The 19,857-nt window shown below is 44.0% G+C and overlaps 1 protein-coding gene across 1 annotated transcript in view; it reads left to right on the plus strand.

The window, feature by feature from the left end:
- Window positions 1–19,857, plus strand: part of CRTAC1 (cartilage acidic protein 1) — a 165,071-nt gene that overhangs the window by 10,008 nt on the left and 135,206 nt on the right. The window contains exon 2 of the mRNA XM_030941278.1: window positions 9,286–9,479. Within this exon, the coding sequence (XP_030797138.1) occupies window positions 9,286–9,479 (194 nt within the window). The remainder of the gene's footprint in view (window positions 1–9,285; window positions 9,480–19,857) is intronic.

Consider the following 19,857-nt stretch of genomic DNA (forward strand, 5'->3'; position numbering starts at 1 on the left):
TTCCTCTGGCCTGCTTGGCGTTGCCTCTCTTAGGCCTTCCCCAGCTTCCCCAGGCAGAGATGGTTGCTCCTTTCACTGTGCTCCCATCTCACTTGGTTAAGACAAGTTTGATATCATGAGAGAAACTATTCAGTATGGTGTTGAAGAATTCTGGAGCTCGTTTGCTTGGACACACATCCTGGGTCCACCAGGTACTAGCTGTGCGACCTTGGGCAAGTTACTTACCCTCTCTGTGCCTTAGTTTTCTTACCTGTAAAATAGGGACAGTCATAGTTCTTCTCTCACAGGGTTACTATGCAGATTAAGTGGGTCACTCATGTGAAGGGTTAGTGTCAGGCACATGGTCAGCGGTAGATATGTATTATTATTGTTAACTATCCATTCTTCGTATAGTACTTGCTATGCAAAATTGCAATTACGTGCCTCTCTGTGTGCCTGGTGTACAGAGTCCATATAAAGATCCACATGACCCATTCTGAGATTTAGGAAGGAAGCTCTGGCAGCGTGTGGAAGTGGGAGGAGGGGAGAGGAGAGGCAGAAGCAGTTAGCAGGTATTGCTATTGTTTAGGTGAGGGAGATCCCCCGCAGGAGGGGTGGAAAAACTGAGCAGCTTTGAGAGAGATTTGTGAAGCAGAATTGACTCGGGGATCCAGTGGGTGTGAAGAATGAAGAGGCAGCAGAGATGGTGCCAGATTTCCAGCCGGAGTGACAGTGTTGGGGTTTGAAGGGGCCCAGCGAATAGCGTCCCACTCCCCGACTCAGATTCAGGGCCAACTAAGAGAAAGGACAGGAGAGGTGGGGCTCAGGCAGGTGGAGATGGAAATGCCACCTTTATTCTAGAGGCAACTGCCTGGCAGGCCAGGCTCCTGTGTGGGGTCCCTGGGGCTTGCTGACACCTTAGCCCTGCCCACTGCAGGCTTCCCTGTGGGTGGGGGCAGGGTGGAGCCTGCCTGGCCAAGCTCCACACATGGCAGAGTGGCCCCTGCAGGGAGGCAGGTCCAGAGAGGGCTCTTCAATCCCAGTTCTTTCAAACTGCCTCCCTTGGGAGAAGGGAGCAGAGTAAAGAGGGAGGCCCAGGATGTCACTCTAGCTAAGTTTCTCCATCTCAGCACTGTTGACATTTTGGGCTGAATAATTGTGAGGGCTGTCCTGTGCATTGTAGATGTTCAGCAGAATTCCGTGCCTCTACCCACTAGATTCTAGTAGCACCTCTTCCCTGGTTGTGACAACCAAAAGTATCCCCAGATATTGCCAAATGTCCCTGGGGCCAGAGAGCAGCAAAATCGCCGTAGTGGAGAACCACTGCTCTAGTCTGATGGAAGGGCCTTTGACTGGAAACACGCAGTGTGGGGAAATGGGTGCTGCCTCCCAGCTTATAAGCCAGGCGGTGGGGTCTGTAGATAGAGAAGGACAGATTGGGTGAAGGCTGGGTCCTCCTGACCTTTGCAGAGTCGGCTCTCTGTTTTTCTTTCCTTCCTGCTCCTCCTCCTGCCTCTCCATGCCCACCTAACTTCATGGCATCCTGGTCCAGCTACAACCCCTCCCTCTAGGAAGCGCTCCCCAGCTCCGCCTACTAGCTAACTTAGATCTCTCTGTGCTCCCTCCTCCGCAGCACCCCTCACCCTGTACTGCAAATGGTGAGCAGTTTTCTTGCTGTGACCCTAGCACCTAGCACAATGCCAGGGTCATCAAAGGTCTGCAAGAAGTGTTGTCGCAGGTGAAGACCCAGGGCCGCTCCTGCTAGCTCTTCTCCAGTGTTGCTTGAGTGCCAGGAGCTCTTTTGTGGGTGTCTTTGTGGAGCTTCTGGCCCAGCCTGTGCCGGGCAGAGTGTTCCCATGGCTGCCTCTCTCCTTCATGTCTCAGCCCTCCTACAAGTGTCTGAAAGGCTGTGTATTCTCTGCTTGTTCCCAACATCGGAAACATTTAGGCTTCTTGTTTTCATGAGAGCTTGGGGTGTGGTCTTGGCTCTTTCCATAGTTGCGAAAGAACTGCTTGCCCCGAAAATTGCCCTGGAGGCCTCTCCCCACAGCTGCCTGACCCCACGTCAGAGAATCCAGGTTGCTTGGTTACCGGTTTCCAGGCCCAATTCAGGAAAGTCCTGAGGCCACAGAAAACTGAGTTTGGCTACATGGAACCCACAATTAATGTCTAAGGACTATCTCACCTTTTAGCTCTCTGCGTCAAAGAAGGGGAACATGCAAGTTGGGTGCCACCTGCCTGGCCCTGGAGAGGTCTTACTTGTCACTGACTTAACCCTTGAAACCTTGGCCGGTCATCTGATCTCCATGGTACAGATGAGTACACCAAAGACCAACAAGATCGAGGAACAGGTCCGAGGTCATGAGTTGGGCTGTGGTAGGGTTGAGATCCAAAGCCAGGTTGCTAACTCCAAACGCTGGTCTCACTCTTTTTTTTTTTTTTTTTTTTTTTTTTGAGACAGCGTCTTGCTCTGTTACCCAGACTGGAGTGCAGTGGCACGATCTTGGCTCACTGCTGCAACCTCCACCTCCTGGGTTCAAGCGATTCTCCTGCCTCAGCCTCCTGAGTAGCTGGGATTACAGGAGGTGCCCCTTACCACACCCAGCTAATTTTGTTGTACTTTTAGTAGAGACAGGGTTTCACCATGTTGGCCAGGCTGCTCTTGAACTCCTGACCTCAAGCAATCCGCCTGCCTCCGCCTCCCAAAGTGCTGGAATTCCAGGCATGAGCCACCATGCCTGGCCTCTCTCTTTATCTCTCTGTCTCTTCACCTTGCTGGGAATTGTTCAAAAAGTTTGCTTATAGAGCATTTTTAAGAAATTATTGCCAGGTGTGATGGCTCACGCCTGTAATCTCAGCACTTTGGAAGGCCAGTGTGGGAGAATTGCTTGAGCCCAGGAAGTTCGAGATCAGCCTGGGCGACAGTAGCAAGACCCCATCTCCACACACACAAAAAAAAAAACAGCCAGGAGTGTTAGCACCCAACTGGAGTCCTAGGCTACTTGAGAGGCTGAGGTGAGACAATTGCTTGAGCCCAGGAGTTTGAGACTACAGTGAGCTATGATCGTGCTACTGCACTCCAGCCTGGTTGACAGTGAGACCCTGTCTCAAAAAACAGAAAATAAATTATTATTAAAAAACAATTCTTCTCACAGCTTGAAACACGAGTTTTCCCATCTCTGGCCTTTATGAAGTCCCTTCTTTTCCCCCTCCGCACACCTCCCCTGCAGGAGAAGCTCACATCCCTTACCGAGGGACCCTGCGCTCTGGCCCTGTGCCCCTCTGCCTTTGATATTTAGCCTCGCCTCGTCTGGGCTGCTTTACCTGGATAGCCTCCCATTGCCCTTACACGGGGTGTTACACCTAAAATCACATGGCTGCTCCACTGACTATTGGGAAAGCTCCTTCAAGGAAGGCAGAGGCTGGGTTTTATTCATCTTTTCACTCCTAGGACCTTCCGCATTTCTGCATGGAGTAGTGTGTACTATGTACTTCTCTAGTGCTACACCTGCCGGGGAGTGCTACTCCCAGTGCTCTAATACATAGTAGGTGCTTGATACCCAAGCATTCAAGAAAACAAAACAGTTCAGTTCAACCTACTTTTTCATTCCATTTTTCATCTTTCTACCTGTTCTCCCCAAGGATTCAGATGTTCACAGTGGTGTGACAAGAGGCTCCCTGAGTCAGCCACACAAAATGCGAGGTCACTCCAGGTGCCAGCTGCTCTTCTGCTTCAGGCAGTGTCATCCTGCTCTGCTTTTCCCCCAAAACTTTATATCTCCCCTCCTCCTCTGACACTCCCTAGATAAATAGATTTTCTTTATAGACTTCAACCAGCCGATGATGAATTTTGGTAGCAGAAACATTTCTCACTTCAAATCAGATTGCAGCTTCCCATCTGGGGACCACGAAGCTGGGGCAGTGGTTCTCAACCCAGACTGTCCATTTATATGATCTGGGCAGCTTCTAAAAATACACAGCACTCAAACTCCCACCTCAGACCAGTTCAATCAGAAGCTGGGTAAGGGACGTGGGTGGTGGCATATTTCTAAACACCTCCATCCCAGGTGGTTCTGTTGGGCACCTAGGGTTCAGAGCCACCGGCCTAGGGTCTTGTATCACCTGACAGCTTCCTGGGAATGCAGGCTGTCAGGGGCCACCCCACACCTACCGAATCCGAATCTGTATTTTCAACATGACCCTCAAGTGATTGGTAAGCACATTGCCTTTTGAGGAGCATTTCTTTAGAGGAAGAACAGTTTTTAAACAACTATGACAAATTACAAGCAGTTTCTGTTGATTCATGTTATCAATCGGACATACTCATTCCTGTGCTTACTTAACACATATTAACAGAGAACCTGCTAGGTATCAGGCACTATGATGGTTTCTGGGAACACAAGGGCATATGTTTCTATCTTGGTCTGCAAATTCCTGCCCAGAATCCCTTCTTTCTAGGCTCTGCCCTTTAATGGGAGCTATCCTTCATCTCCTTGACCTAACCCTCTCTCCAGCATCAACGCTTTTTCCTTCTCACCTCTTCATAAAAATTGAGTCAGAATCCGTCTTTGTCACTCCTTGTCAATTGTGGTACTTTGATCTTGAGCTGAAGACAGCCAGCTCTATGAGTGTGTAAAGATAAACTGAGCCTGGGCAGCTCTGGAGATTGCATAACCTAGGATTGATTTCAGCTTCTTAGATCCAGAGGCAGAGGAGAATGTTCTTAAACCAATCTTGTACCTTCACTGTAGTATATAGCCTGGTTTCAGGACTCTGGGAGCTACAGTATGGAGCCTTGCTATTCGGTGTGTAGTTTATGGACCGACATCATCACCACCACCTGGGAGTTTGTTAGAAATATAGAATCTTGGACTCCACTGCAGAGTTATTGAATCAGAATCTGCATTTTAACAAGACCACCAGGTGATTCACACACACATTAAAGTTTGAGAAGCACTGATATAGAACAGTGCTCATCAAATTTTGCAACATATTAGAATCATGTGGGAGCTTTTAAAAATCTGATATCCCGTGATCATATATTAACAGCAACAAAAATTTGGTGCCCTTACTACACACACATCCTGTGCCAGTTAAGTCAGAATATCTTGAGGTGAGACCCAAGCACTCATATTTTTTTATTGTGATGCAATACACAGAACATAAAATTTGCAATTTTAACCATATTTAAGTATATACTTTAGTGATGTTATGCATATTAACATTGTTGTACAACCATGACCACCATCTATCTTCAGAACTTCTTCATCTTCCCAAAAAGAAACTCCATAATCCACTAAACACTCCCATTTCCCCTATACCCAGCCCCCGGCAACCACCATTCTGCTTTCTTCCTCTATGAATCTGACTACTCTAGACACCTTGTAGAGGTGGAACATACAGTATTTGTCGTTTTGCGACTGGCTTATTTCACTTAGCATAATGTCTTCAGGATTTACCCACCTTGTAGTATGTGTCAGAATTTCTTTCCTTTTACTTATTTTTTATTTTTTCTTTCTTCCTATATAAAAGCAATTCCTCTGTGTTTAAAGCTGAACAATATTCATTGTATGCATAGGTCACATTTGTTTATCCATTCAGCTGTTGACGGACACTTGGCTTGCTTCTGCCTTTTGGCTATTGTGAATAATACTTCTATGAACATGGGTGTAAAATATCTGTTCATGTCTCTTTTTGCAGTTCTTTCGTGTGTATGCCCAAGTGGAATTGCTAGATCATATGACAATTCTAATTGGAATTTTCTGAGGAATTGCCATACTGTTTTCCATAGCAGCTGCATTATTTTCATTTCCACCAGCAGTGCACAAGGATTCCAATTTCTCTACATCCTCACCACACTTATTTTCTGTTTTTGTTTTTTGTTATAGCCATTCTAATGGGTGTGAAATGGTATCTCATTGTGGTTTTGATTTGCATATCCCTAATGATTAGTGATGTTTCATGTACTTGTTGAGCATTTGTATATCTTTGGAGAAATGTCTATTCAAGTCCTCTGTTGTGAGTCAGGTTGTTTAATTTTTTTGTTGTTGAGTTGTAGTTCTTTATATATTCTGGATATTAATACTTTGTTAGATATATGATTTGCAAATATTTTCTCCCATTCTGTGAGTTCTCTTTTCACTCTTTGATAGTGTCCTTGGATGTACAAAAGTTTTTAATTTTGATGCAGTCTGTTTTAGCTATTTTTTCTTTTGTTGCCTGTGCTTTTGCTGTCTTATCCAAGAAACTATTGTCAGGCATGAGAATTTTTTTAAAGCTCCCCAGATGATTCCAATGCACAGCCAAGATTGAGCAGTGTTTCTCAAATTTTAACATGCATTGGAATAATCTGAAATCTTGTTAAAATGCAGATTCTGATTTATTAAGTCTGGAGTGGGATCCAAGATTCTGCATTTCCAACAAGCTCCTAAATGACGCTGATGCGCTGGTCTGCCGACTGCTCTGAGTAGCCAGGGTAGAGAAGAGCATTTAAATGATTTACTTTATCTGAACCCCCCCAAAAAGAGGGTAAATATTATATTTACAGACCGTCTTCTAAGCTTCCTCACCATAACCATTGCCCAAAAAATACACCATCAAGACAGCCCACTGCTTATCCCTGACTTTCAAACTGGTACTGAGCAGCCCGGTGGGTGCATTGGGTACATTTGGCATGGCAGAGGAATGAAATGTAAAGGACTTATTCTCCCTACCCCACTCTCTCCCTGGTCTCAGGGGGAGGCCAACCACTGCTCTACTCATGCCGGGTGAGTTCAGGATCCACATGATGGCTTGCTCCTCTCTGGCTTTGGCCCTTGTGAGGCAACTATTATAGAACCCTGCTGAAAAGCTTGTCTTGTTCAAAATATGTTTCATATCCTCAGAAAGGAAAACCACATTGGTTGGTCTGAAGTTCATAGAAGAAACTCAGGAGGGAAAAAACTGCTGAAGGTCTGCATCTAAAAAAAAATCCTTTAATTCATCATAGAATTTTAGAGCTGGAAAGGATCTTTAGAGAACTCCAAACCTTCATTTTGGGGAAGAAAACTGAGACCCAAAGAGGTTGTGACTTGTTTAAGGCCACCCAGGCAAAATAGAGGTCAGCCAATGGGTGCATTATTTCTTTCTCATCTTGCTTTAAGTTATTTATCTGGAAACGGATAACACAGAGCAACTACTTCTTTCGTATCTCTCCTTTTCATTAAAAGAAAAGGTAAAACTAAAGAGGCTAGATCATGGTTCTTGACTCTCAGGGCCTTCATTAGAAAGGTTCTAATGATTAGAACTTTTATGCTCATATTACCCAAATGGGACCAGCCTCACTGGTGGCCATGACCCAAATTGCAGGTGTGGTGCCTGGGAGGAACTAACTAGCTTCTAAAACACATGTCGGATGCCACTTTTCTCTTCCATGCCCATTGCTGATGTTGTAAGCTGATCACAGCACTCTTTCCAGCCACTGCCAATCAAATGGATTTGGCCCTCAAATTGAAACTCCTTTGCCATTCACTACAATAGAGGTCATCCCTTGAAAAGTCCAATGACCTTCACATCCATGCTACATTTCGGCATGTCGACACTGGTTATTAAATGCTCTTTAGTTTCTCATTTCCTCCCCCATCCCCACCCAGCTGCTCATTAATCCAATTATGAGTTTCCTTTATCCAATCAAAGTTCCTGCCAAGTTGCAAAGCTCTTTTAGTGATTCATGGTGCATTTGTCTTTAGTGATTAGAAAACCCAGCAGAAGATGCTGTCTCGTTCAGACATCTCTGTAATTTGGAATGACCTCAGTTTGGTAGTGCCACGCCCCACATGTGCCCTGTGAACACACTACAAGAACCTCCTTCCCAGTTTTTGCCCTGCCTTTGGAGCCTTGCCTCTGTGTCACTCCCCAGCCTCTCCAGCAAAGCATTCAAGAGGCTCCTGAATCACGTCTGACTCTGAAGGCAGTGCCCAGGCCCTTCATTTTGGTCTCTGGGTCCTTGAGCAGCAAGCTCATTTGCTGGCAGGAGCATCTGTCTCCATATGGGGAGACAGTCTTCAGATCTTCCTTGCTCTTCCCTTCATTAAGACATCAGCCTCACTCAGCCTTGCTCTTGGCTGCCAGATGCACTGACAAGCCAGCAGGAAAAGTTCCATCTAGAATAGGTCTGCTACCTTCTGAAGGCAAGACAGTACCGCTTTGCCTGCTGGGACTGGACCCATGCAGCCTTTGTGGGCCTCCTTCCAGCAGAGCCTTTAAAACATTCCATGAGTGCTGATTCCAGGCCTGCGGGGAGACTCTCAGGGTGGTGCCATCTGCAGCGTTCCAAGTGTCTCCCTTGCTTTCACTCAAAAGAGGTGGAGTCCCTCCACCTCCTTGGCCATTTTCATCTGTCTCCTGGGTGTGTGCCACTGGCTCCCATAGCACCAGGCTACTTGGCAACACCCCGAGTTATGTTAGAGATATAATAATGAATTATACAATGCATTATACATAATTAATTTATAATGAGACACGCACGCAGTGGTTTAATTTCTCCAAGTGAATGATGTGCTACCCGCCAGATCCTGCTGGAACGCCTTCCCTAACTGACTGCTTCTTGGTTTGGAGGTGATGGCCAGCTGCCCTAGGGAGGGATCTTGGCTTGAGGAACCTGCCAAGTCACATATTCCCCCTGGCTATCTCTGGAGTATGTACCACAGAAGAACAGTCTTTCATTGCATCTACTATTGTTCTAGATCTGGATACTCATGCGGGTCTCACCCAAACTCTGCATTGTTTGAGAGCTGTTATGATCTTCATTCTCCCAGTCTTTCTCCCAGAGTGTGGGAAATGCCTTTGTATTTACACCTTTCCCTCCCCATCTCCCTCCCTTCCTCCCTCATTTCCTTCCTTCCACAAATATGAAATAAATGAAGGAAAGAAGTGCCTATTATGTGAACTACCCTTGGCTTGCTGCATATCAGTGAATAAAACAGAGATCCTTGCCCAAGTGGAGCTTACACTCTAGCAGAGGGAGGCACACAATAAATTATAAGTGTAATAATAAGTAAATTACACCATATATCATACAATGATAGGTGCCATAGAAAAAGAAAAAGCAGAGCAGGCTAAGGGCGATCAGCCATGATGGAAGCAGGTTGCAGTTTCAAGGAGGGTGGACAGGGTAGGGCAGGATTTGTGGAAAAGCAGCAGCCTAGGCACTGCCAAGCTCTCCATGAATAGGAGAGAAAGGCACTCTGGGCCTCCCCAGGACTTTAATGTTCTGGGGTTGCTTTGGTTACAGGTTCTTTCAGTAACGTTTGTCACTTTTGGTTTCAGATGTCCAGGATGTTCCTGCTGCTGCTCTGGTTTCTGCCTATCACTGAGGGGTCCCAGCGGGCTGAACCCATGTTCACTGCAGTCACCAACTCAGTTCTGCCCCCTGACTATGACAGTAATCCCACCCAGCTCAACTATGGTGTGGCAGTTACTGATGTGGACCATGATGGGGACTTTGAGATCGTCGTGGCGGGGTAAGTGCCTCCCAACCTCACCTTTGCTGTAATAAGGCTGTGTAACAACTCCAAATCCCAGTGACTTGCAACAACATACGTTCTCGTAGGTCTGTGGTCGTCTGCTGGGCTCAGCTGGGGTTCTGGGATGCTGCGGCCTCGCCTTTTGCTACTGCAGTGAGTCAGGATAGAAGGAAGTTTGGAAGAAGGGTGTTTGATCCACAGGCTTTTCAGGGAGAAAACTGGAATGCCCTGCTTTAAGGCACTCTCTTCTCTTCATATTTAAGCCTACTTGATTATGCAGGTATTACTTCTTTACGAGTGGGGCTGTAGGATCTCTGTACAGGAAGGCCTTAAGGGTGACAATTATGGTAGAAGGGGATGCTCAAAGTTGCCTTTGCACAGCACTTTACGTAAGACTAAGAAAACATTAATTAACCATTTCAGAGAGGGGGGAAGATGGAAATTAAGAGGGACAGCTAAACCCCGCTGAACATGCCTTGGTGCCCACGGCTCCCTTCTCTCCTGAAAACCAACATTGGGTTGCAAAAAAAGCATAAGACTAGGAATCCAAATAGCCTGAGTTCATGCCCTAAGATGTAAACGTTCTAGTTGTATGACCTTCAGTCTTTTACTCACTGAGATTCAGAGATATTCTCTGTAAAAAGGGGAATAACTGTAATGGCTTGTTGTCTTGAAGCCTTCATAGGCTATTGCATGTGACAGTGCATTGTAAATTTCTGCCAATCACCATTGATAATTACTGTGCACTGAGGGTGCAGTGGCTCATGCCTGTAATCTTAACACTTTAGGAGGCCAAGATGAGTGAATCACTTGAGGTCAGGAGTTCAAGACCAGCCTGGCCAACATGGTGAAATCCCGTCTCTACTAAAAATACAAAAATTAGCTGGGCATGGTGACACACGCCTGTAAACCCAGCTATTCAGGTGACTGAGGCACAAGAATTGCTTGAACCCAGGAGGCAGAGGTTGCAGTGAGCCGAGATGGCACCACTGTACTCCAGCCCGGGCAACAGAGCAAGACTCCATCTAAAAAAAAAAAAAAAAGATTGTGCATCGAGCACTAATATGTGCCAGGCACTATGCATCATTTCATTTCACATCCCTCATTTTATTTCATCCCCAACAGCACTATGAAGTAAATGTATTGTCATCCCCATTGAGAGAAAAGGAAGGTGGGGTTCAGAGACAGTAAGCAGCTTGCTCTCTGCTAAGTAAATAGTAAGTAGATGAGTCGGGATCTGAACCCCAAGGCTTCCTAACTCTACAGCTGTCAAACAGCACTGTACAAAGTTTCGTTATCACTTCAAAAATCAGTCAATCAATAAAAACACTACAGGGGCCTGTCGACCTCATTCTAGGAGGCCCGAGCTTTTTTGGTAGCACTAAAGTAACTGGCGGGTAACATTATTTGCAGCAATTGCATGTAACAGTAGAAAGCTTTGACCTTGGAATCGGAAGACCTGGTTTTAATTCTAACCGTAGCCAACCCAGTATTTATAAACCTTATGCAATTTACTTTACACAGACCCACTTTCCTCGTCTAAATAAAATGGGCATATTGAAATCTACAGGGTAGTCATGAGGTTTAGTGGTGAGATGTATAGAAAAGATTCTTTGTAAAGTACAGTTTTTATTTTGTCTGTTCATTTCTTCTACCCTGCAAAGAGTAGAGTTACTCAATTCTAGGCCTTCTAGATCTAGATTGGTGTGCTGTCCAGAAGCACTTTCTGCGATGATGTTAATGTTCTGTGTTGATGCTGTACAGTATGGAATCCACCAACCACATGTAGCTACTGAGTATGTGAAATGGTAGCTAGTGTGACCAATGAACTGAATTTTTAAATTTTCTTTCATTTTAATTAAAAATAGCCACTTTTGAATTGGACAGTACAGTTCTGGGCTTTTAGAAGGAAAAAACTAAAGAGCTGAATATGACAGAAAAGGAGAAATGGAATCATTGTAATGACCCTTTTTACCTTGGGTGACCTGAGCAGATTTGCAGTCAATCAGCCTTGCCTGTGTCCAGTTCTGTGACTGTCCAGTTGCTCTGTGAGTCAGGGAGACACCCTCCTCACTAAGTCCATGCCCAACCTGATTCCCAGAGCCATGTGCCACTCTGCCAGAATCTCTGGTTAAAAGACTTTGATGCATCTCTGAGACGTTCTGTTTGGATGGTTGCCCTGCCTCCTACTTGGTGACCCTGGCCTCCCCTGATAGACCCTGGGGACTGAAAGAGGACAGAGAACAGCAGGGCAACCATCCTTCTCTCCTCCTCCTCGCCCCGCAAGTTGCAACTATTGTGCTCTCCTTTCATCTTGGAAGATGGTATACTCTTGTATTCCCACAAGTTAATATGGAAAAAAGTAAGACCTGAGATATGAACAGAAAGTGTCTTCACCCTATTTTCTTCTCCTTCTGAGACCTGGACATCTGGAAGGAGCTAGCCAGATCCCAGAGCATGGAAAGCCTCTCCCTGTCTCCACTGGGAAGCTGTGTCTGATTTCAGTACCTTGCACCCCTCTCCCAGCCCCTGCCCTTACACTGAGCAGCCAACGCTGCTTCTTATGGTTTGGCTTTCCCTCCTTCTCCCCTGGCTGTTGCAGGAGACCCATTGGGTCTCCCCTGCTCTGTTGCACTCTTTTCCCATGGTTCCAGATGGAAGGAAAGAAAGGGTGCGAAGGGCGGAGCACACCCCCTAAAGGAAGATGCAAAGAGCCTCTTACAGCATACTTCATTATTTTTGCTATCGTTTTCCCCTTTCCACAGCATCTCTCTCAAAGGCATGCTGAGATAGTAGGCACAGGTTGCATTGCTCTCCTCATGATTCATCTTTCAGCTGCGAAGAGCAGAACTAGCAGAGAAGGTCTTGGCCCCAGGGCTGGTGCTGGCCTGGGTCTATTTGGGAAGAAGCAGAGCTGTTTGGTAGCAGGATTTTCAGTTTGCCTGTCCTTTCCAGGTCAAACGGAGTGATATGTGCCCCCATGGGCCCACTCGCTGAGGTCAATTCCTTGAGCCTGTGTGTAAATGTGGGTTCTGTGTGCAGGTCTTTATCCCGCCAGTCCTTTGATGTGCAGGGGATTGCTCCTGCACCTCCTGAGCCTTCAGTTTCTTTCTTTCCAAGTGTTGGGCATTCATTTCATCTTCCTCTTCAATGAAGTCTTTTTAGCTTTCTCTTTCAAGAAATGTGCCTTTGTGTCCTCTGTGGCAGTGAAGCTAGACCATCATTTGCACTGACTGCAAGGTTTAGAAGTCTCAACCTTGTGTAACTTGCTGTTTATATGGGTCCTGTAGGACTTTGGAGTCATCCTCTGGAAACAAGAACTAGACCATCCTGGGTCTTGATGTGGAATCAGTCGTTTAGAGAGAGCCCTGTCTCTTCTAGGGCAGGGTTGAGCCAGGCAGCCTCTGTCTGAGAAAGCTTGGGCTGCTGGATGTTATTCTGAAAGATGATATTTATTGCTCACCCCGAGCAAAGAACAAGAGTTACACAGAAGACAGGATGGCAAAATTGGGCAGTCTCCCAGCTCCAGGTCAGACTTTCTTTGTGGCTGTTGTGAAGCATTGTGAATTCTCAGAGCATCAGAAAGACACATTCTAATTTGAGTACCAAAATACATTCCAAAGGCAAATATAACTTTTTATTATCTTCAGCTTAGGATGATTTGTCACTGTCTCCTTTTTGGGGCTGGATAACCAAAAATGGACATATTTAAATCAGGATCTTGGGAGGTCATTTCGTCCACCCCTTGCCTTACAATAAGGCCACACCTACAGTATTCAGAGGCTCCATTTACTTTGAGCCATCTGAGGGAATGTGGCAATCCTATTGTAATCCAGCTCGATAGTTACTTATGTCAAGAACTAATTTGACTAATCTGAATCCCTCATATTAGAGCTTACTAAGCTATTTCTTTTAGCTTTTGTTTTGCTATTGCCTTTGAAGATACAAACCAAATGATCACTATCTTTTCAAACAATGAAAGCTAGGATCACTGCCCTGCATTTCATCCCATGTTGACTTTTTGGCAACAATTCTGATTTTGACCCTTAGATTTCATCCACCCTAAACCTATATTTAATTCTGTTTTATTATCTGTCCAATTGTCAACTCTCTGTTTAAGAATCATGTAGCAGGAGTTGAAATTTTGAAAAATTGCATTTGTAGCCTTTATCAGGGGTACCTACGGTCCAGTTCATGACAGGTCCACCCTCTATTACCTTATAGACCTTTCCACTACCTGCCCCCTGAAGGCATTTACTTTTGCCACCCCTGGTAGAACAGCCAGCTCTTCAGTTTATAAAGCACTCTGTACTTGAACTTGTCTTGAATGTGTTGACCTTGTAGTATGTCTGACTGGAGCCCTGTTGCTTTGAGTATTTACTCTTTGAATAGGTTTGTTTTGTGTTGCTTTTTCGGTGTCCTCGTTCTGGTTATTGACAGCATTGATTTTGAGCATGTTGCGGGTCGGTTTGTGTTGTGTTTCAGATTCTTGAGTTAATTGTGATGGAAGGCGTGTGCATGTCTCTGACTCTGGGAGGAGCAGGAAATGACTGCCCTTTGTTCTGCGGAGATGGGGGAGGGACTGGGCCGGCTCGGATCCTCTGCACATCTGGGCGAGTGCCTCCGCATATGGAGGGCTTATCTGTTAACCGGCAGGTGTATGATTGCAGTCTGCTCCCTGCGGGGTGAGGGGAAGATTTGATCACCTCTGGCAACTTCCATGCACGCACAGACCATTGAGGATCTTCAGGACTACTTTTCCAGTAAATAGAAAGCCCAGTGGCTTCTCCTTTTCTCAGTGGAACTAAACACCCAATCTACAGTCTCACAGAGTCTGGAAAGGAATTCCTGTTGGTGTCAATCTTGTACAATTCCTTTAGAGCAGCTTTTGTTTCCTGGGATATCCCCAGAGGTCTGACATAACACCCCTCCCATCTCAGTTTCCAACAGGAGTTTGCTCAAATGGAAAGATTGTAGTGGTTGTAAAGTTTAAATCATGATTTAGATCCATTTTTCTACCCAAAGATTATTCATTTGATAAAACCGTAACACATTCTTCACACTTGGAAGGGTTTCATTTAAAGGGATGCTACATACTGTAAAGCAGTGTTTTAGGTTTTTCTTAATTTTGCAACTATGTCAGGAAACTTTTTAATTTACTAAAGTTAATTGAATTATTTAAAAGGCGAATTGTATTCAATTACCAAATTAATCATAATCATATAGGGGATAAATTTGCCATTATAAATAATAAGAACAATGATTTTTAAAAAGACACATTTATCCATAATTTAGCCAAAGCAGCATTTATGCATTTTATTATAAGTATATATATACATACATGTAGTATATAGATATATATAGTATTTATAGATAGATATGGTAAATAATAGGTAGATGTAGTATGTATATAAATATAATTAGATACATATTGAAATATATACATATATGCACACATTCACATATGCTTTTAACAAAACCAGTACAAATATTTTTAAACTTTCAGTCTTAATTATTTTGTATAACATTTTAATAGATTTGATAATCAGTTTTGATATTATCTTAAAATGTTAAATTATTTCATTCTGTTTCTTTTTTTTTACTTAAAATATATTTTACTTTTGGCCAGGCAAGGTGGCTCACGCCTGTAATCCCACCACTTTGGGAGGCTGAGGCAGGCAGATCACCTGAGGTCAGGAGTTTGACACTAGCCTGGCCAACATGGTGAAACTCCGTCTCTACTAAAAATACAAAAATCAGCCAGACTTGGTGGCACGTGCCTATAATCCCATCTACTTGGGAGCCTGAGGCAGGAGAATTGCTTGAACTTGGGAGGCGGAGATTGCAGTGAGCCGAGATCACGCCATTGCACCTCAGCCTGGATGACAAGAGCAAAACTCCATCTCAAAAAAAAATATATATATATATATATATATATGTGTGTGTGTGTGTGTGTGTGTGTGTGTGTGTATTACTTTTAATTACACTTAAGCACATTTTGTTGCACAAAAAATCACACAACCTAGGTGAAGGTAAAAATCCATTTTTACCAATCCACACTCCTTCAAGACCATCCCAGCTCCCTCCCAGAATAACAACTTTTTCGGTCTGCTGTTTATGCTTCCAGAAATTTCTATATCATGTATATGGAGAGAGTGTGTGAGAGACAGACAGAGACATAGGGAGAAAGAGTCTATGTTATGTACATTTCTACTGTGTATATATATTATAAAATACATAATTTATGGAGAAATCACACTGATACATATTGTTCCAAAACTTGCTTTTTTTCACTGTATAATATGTTCAAACACATAGATGTAGCTTTTTTAAAAGTTACTTAGTATGGATGTACTGTATTCATTTTGCCATTCCTCAAGTGACGTTAAAGCTGTTTCTAATCTGTGACCATTGCAAATTCCACCACACTGCATGTACATCCTTACACACATATGGAAATATTTCTTTAGGATGGATACCAAGAAGTAGAACCGCAGGGTCAGGGATATGTTCATTTTAAATTTTATTAGATGTCACCAAATTGCTTTCAATCTAATTTTTTGTATTTACTCATAGCCTAGAAATAAAAGGCTTTGGATTATTCAGCTCAACAGCTGTTCAAGCACCTACTGTGTGTACAGCCAAATATGTTCCAGGGTCTGAACTTTGTCAATGTAGATTTAACAATCCTAAGAAGGAAAAGAGCGCCTCTTCTACATCTGCAAAGGAAGCTGCTGCTGTTAAAACTGGATTGAGGAACTTCAGTACTTTCTGATTCAAACTGCTGAAAGGGCCTCCTCTAAAGCTTCTTCTGCAAAAATATATTTCTTAAATGGGTCACCCTTAACCCTGAGATTTCATTGTTGTTGGTATCATGGAAGAATGATTGCAGTGTGCCAGCTCTTCTGCTGTGGTTTTGGATGGACTGCCCCTGATTCTGAACACTAATAAATACCAATTAAATTAAATACTAATTAAATGCTAATACATATGAACTGGAGCAGGAGCCAGGGCTTTTTTTAGCCCATTCTTAAAACTTTTCTAAAAAAGGTTACTCAGCAGTGCCTGGCAGATTTGCCAGAGCTGTCTCATTGCCGCATCCATACCTCCTTCTCCCCAGTCCTGGGCAGCCAGGAACAATGGGCAGAATTCCACTTCCACCCCCTCACCCCAAATTACATACTCTCCTGATCAGCTCAAAGGTCTGAGGCCCCTATGTAATTACCCCAGACACACACACACACACACACACATACACACACACACACACAGAACAACTGAGCCAGTTGGCGTGGTAGGCAGAATAATGGCCTCCCCAAAATGCCACATCCTAATCCCCAGAACCCACCAATATCTTACCTGGCAAAGTGGACTTCGCAGAAGTGATTAAGTTAAAGACCTTGGAATGGGGAGAATATTCTGGATTTTCTGAGTAGGTCCAATGTAATCAAAGGTCTTTAAAAGTGGGGAAAAGGGAGGCAGAAGGGGAAGTCAGAGTGATTCTGTGTGAAAAGGATTCAACCCACTATTCTGGCTTTGAAGATGGAGGGAGAGGCCAAGAGCCGAGGAATGTGGGTGGCCTCCAGAAGTTGGAAAAGGCAAGGAAACGGATTTATCCCTCGAGCCTCCAGAAGAAAACGCAGCCCTGCCAATCTTGATTTTAGCCCAGCAGGACCAATGCTGGACTTCTAATGTACAGAACTGTAAGATAACCAGTGTATTGTTGTAAGCCATTAAGTTCATTGCAATTTTTCAAAGCAGCCATAGAAAACTAAAACACAAGATAAAAGGTTGAATGCTTGGTGTCATTTTTCAGAGAGGTGATGGCCATTACTTCAGAGAATTTTAACTGTGCTATTGTATAATTTCACAACAATAAACAAAATATGCTACCAACAAATGTATTATTTTTAACCAATGTCAATCCCTGTCATAGAGACATGTGAGTTTTGGGCCGGGCGCGGTGGCTCACACCTGTAATCCTAGCACTTTGGGAGGCCAAGGCAGGTGGATCACAAGGTCAGGAGATTGAGACCATCCTGGCTAACATGGTAAAACCCCATCTCTCCTAAAAATACAAAAAAACAAATTAGCTGGGTGTGGTGACGGGCGCCTGTAGTCCCAGCTACTCTGGAAGCTGAGGCAGGGGAATGGCGTGAACCCGGGAGGCGGAGCTTGCAGTGAGCCGAGATTGTGCCACTGCACTCCAGTCTGGGTGACAGAGCAAGACTCCATCTCAAAAAAAAAAAAAAAAAAAAAGAAAAAGAAAAAGAAAAGAAAAGAAAAAACCATGTGAGTTTTGTAAAGAATTCCTAAAAGCATACTTTGTTCCTCGGTGACCATCGAATTAATTCACTCGGCAACTCACTGTTTGACACCTAGTGCTATGAGTGGCTGGAGGTGGAGAGAGGGAATTCAGAGCTTTTAAAGATCTCACTGCCTTTGGGGGGATAAACACACCCAAACTGGGTGAGGTCATAAGTGACCAGTGCCACCAGAGAGATGCAAGCGTTCCTGGAGGTCAGAGGGGTCGAGAGCACTTCCAGCTGGGAATCACAGAGGTCTGGAGGTGGCATTTCGATGGCCGTGGAAGGACAGGCAGCCTGTAGATCTGTTTACCAAGGGGACAGAGGCCTCTCTAGGTCAAAGATAGTTTTAGGCTTATTTGTTTTTGTTCGTTTGTTTTTAAATTTATTTTTTAAAAAGGCTTTTAACAAAAAAACCTGATTTTCACAAAGTAGTGAAGAGTATTTATATAAAAAGCCATTCAAAAATAGTGATATAATTAAAACGCTAAAAATGCCTCTGCTGAAAACGGCAAAGCTACATTTAGTAGTCTGAATTTTTCATCCATTTAGAAAGTAGACGTATGCCGTGTCTCCAATCGCTTTCCTTGAAGTCTCTCTTCTCCCCCTTTTTTTTTAAGCGGTGGGCTGGCTGAAGGACCTTCTTAGTCCCATGGGCCCCACTGCAGGCTGCAGAGGCCCAGGCCTAGGGCAGGAGAGAGCTGAGGCTGACCCTCCCCGGCCTTGCACCACGGGCCTTCCTCATTCTTGCTCTGCTCTGTGGAATATATGCAGCTCCCACTCAGCATCGCTGCTGTTCTAGGGGGCGGATCTGACGCCAGCCTCCCCATCCTGTGTTTTACTTCACACATCCCTTCTCTTCTCCAGTCCTACTGACCTGGTGAGCAGGTGGTCTTATCATTTTGCTGTGATTCTGACTTAAATTTCCCTCTAAGGAAACTTTTGAGGTTATTTTTGAGGTGCGGGTATCTAGAACACAAAAGGATGTGCGGAAGCTAAAAACGAACATTCCCACTTCAGATTTGTACCATGCTCTTCCCTAGTTTACCTTCACCTGCTTGCAGCCTACAGTTATGGAGGCATAGAGAGCAGGAAAAGCACGGGCCTGGTATTTTACTGACATCTCATTTTAACCATCAAGCAGTTCATATGAGATGCAGCATTTAATTGATCCTAAGTCACAATTTTTTTTTTTTACATTTTAATATCTCTAAAATTGACATGGGGCTTAGAATTGGCAGCCTGCATTTACTGGCAGAGTTCTTCCTTGCCTAGAGATACGTAATATCATGGTAAGTCTTATTGCCAATAACACTTTAGCTTTGATGAAAACACTGTAAATAGTGTCGTCCCTGCTTTGCAGATGAGGAAACTGAGGTCCAGAGACCTGCTTGTGTTCGCAAAGATGGTAAAAAGTAGAATAATATTCTATTTATGCCCATTAAATTAAGCTTGTTAATCGTGTTATTCAAATGATAATCTTTACTACATTTTTTTCTGCTTGGCCTATTAATAACTGAGGGGCTTGCTTTGTAATATCCTACTATGGCGGTTCATTTCTCTCAGTAATTCTGTCAATTTTTGTTTTATACGTGTAGAGCCTAATTTATTAGGTGCAGCTTTACCAATTGTATTTTCCTGGTGAATGGACCCATTGTCAAGAAGTGATCTCATCCATCCCTAAATACACATTTGGTCTGATAACATGATATCTACTCCAGCTTTCTTTTGGTTAGTATTTGCCAGGCTTATCTTTACCATACTTTAACTTTGAACTTTTCAAAGTCCTTATGTTTTATGTGTGTTTCTGGTATGCAGCCTATGTACAGCTTAAGTTTCTCCAAATGTTTGACCATGTCTATGTCCCTTTGCCAATTAGTTTAGTCCACTTCCATATAATGGGAACATCAATATGTTTAAACTTGTTTTTGTTATTTTGTTTTCTCAATTTCCGTGTTTTCAATGGTTTCCTCTCCCTTTCTTGCTTTTTAAAAATTTGATCGGTTGCAAGTCTTTTTTATTGAAGGTGGCAGTGTTTCAAGATCTCTAGGGTGTCACTCTTCTAGCCA

The sequence above is a fragment of the Rhinopithecus roxellana genome, chromosome 11, assembly GCF_007565055.1.
Source record: "Rhinopithecus roxellana isolate Shanxi Qingling chromosome 11, ASM756505v1, whole genome shotgun sequence".
Lineage (NCBI taxonomy): Eukaryota > Metazoa > Chordata > Mammalia > Primates > Cercopithecidae > Rhinopithecus > Rhinopithecus roxellana.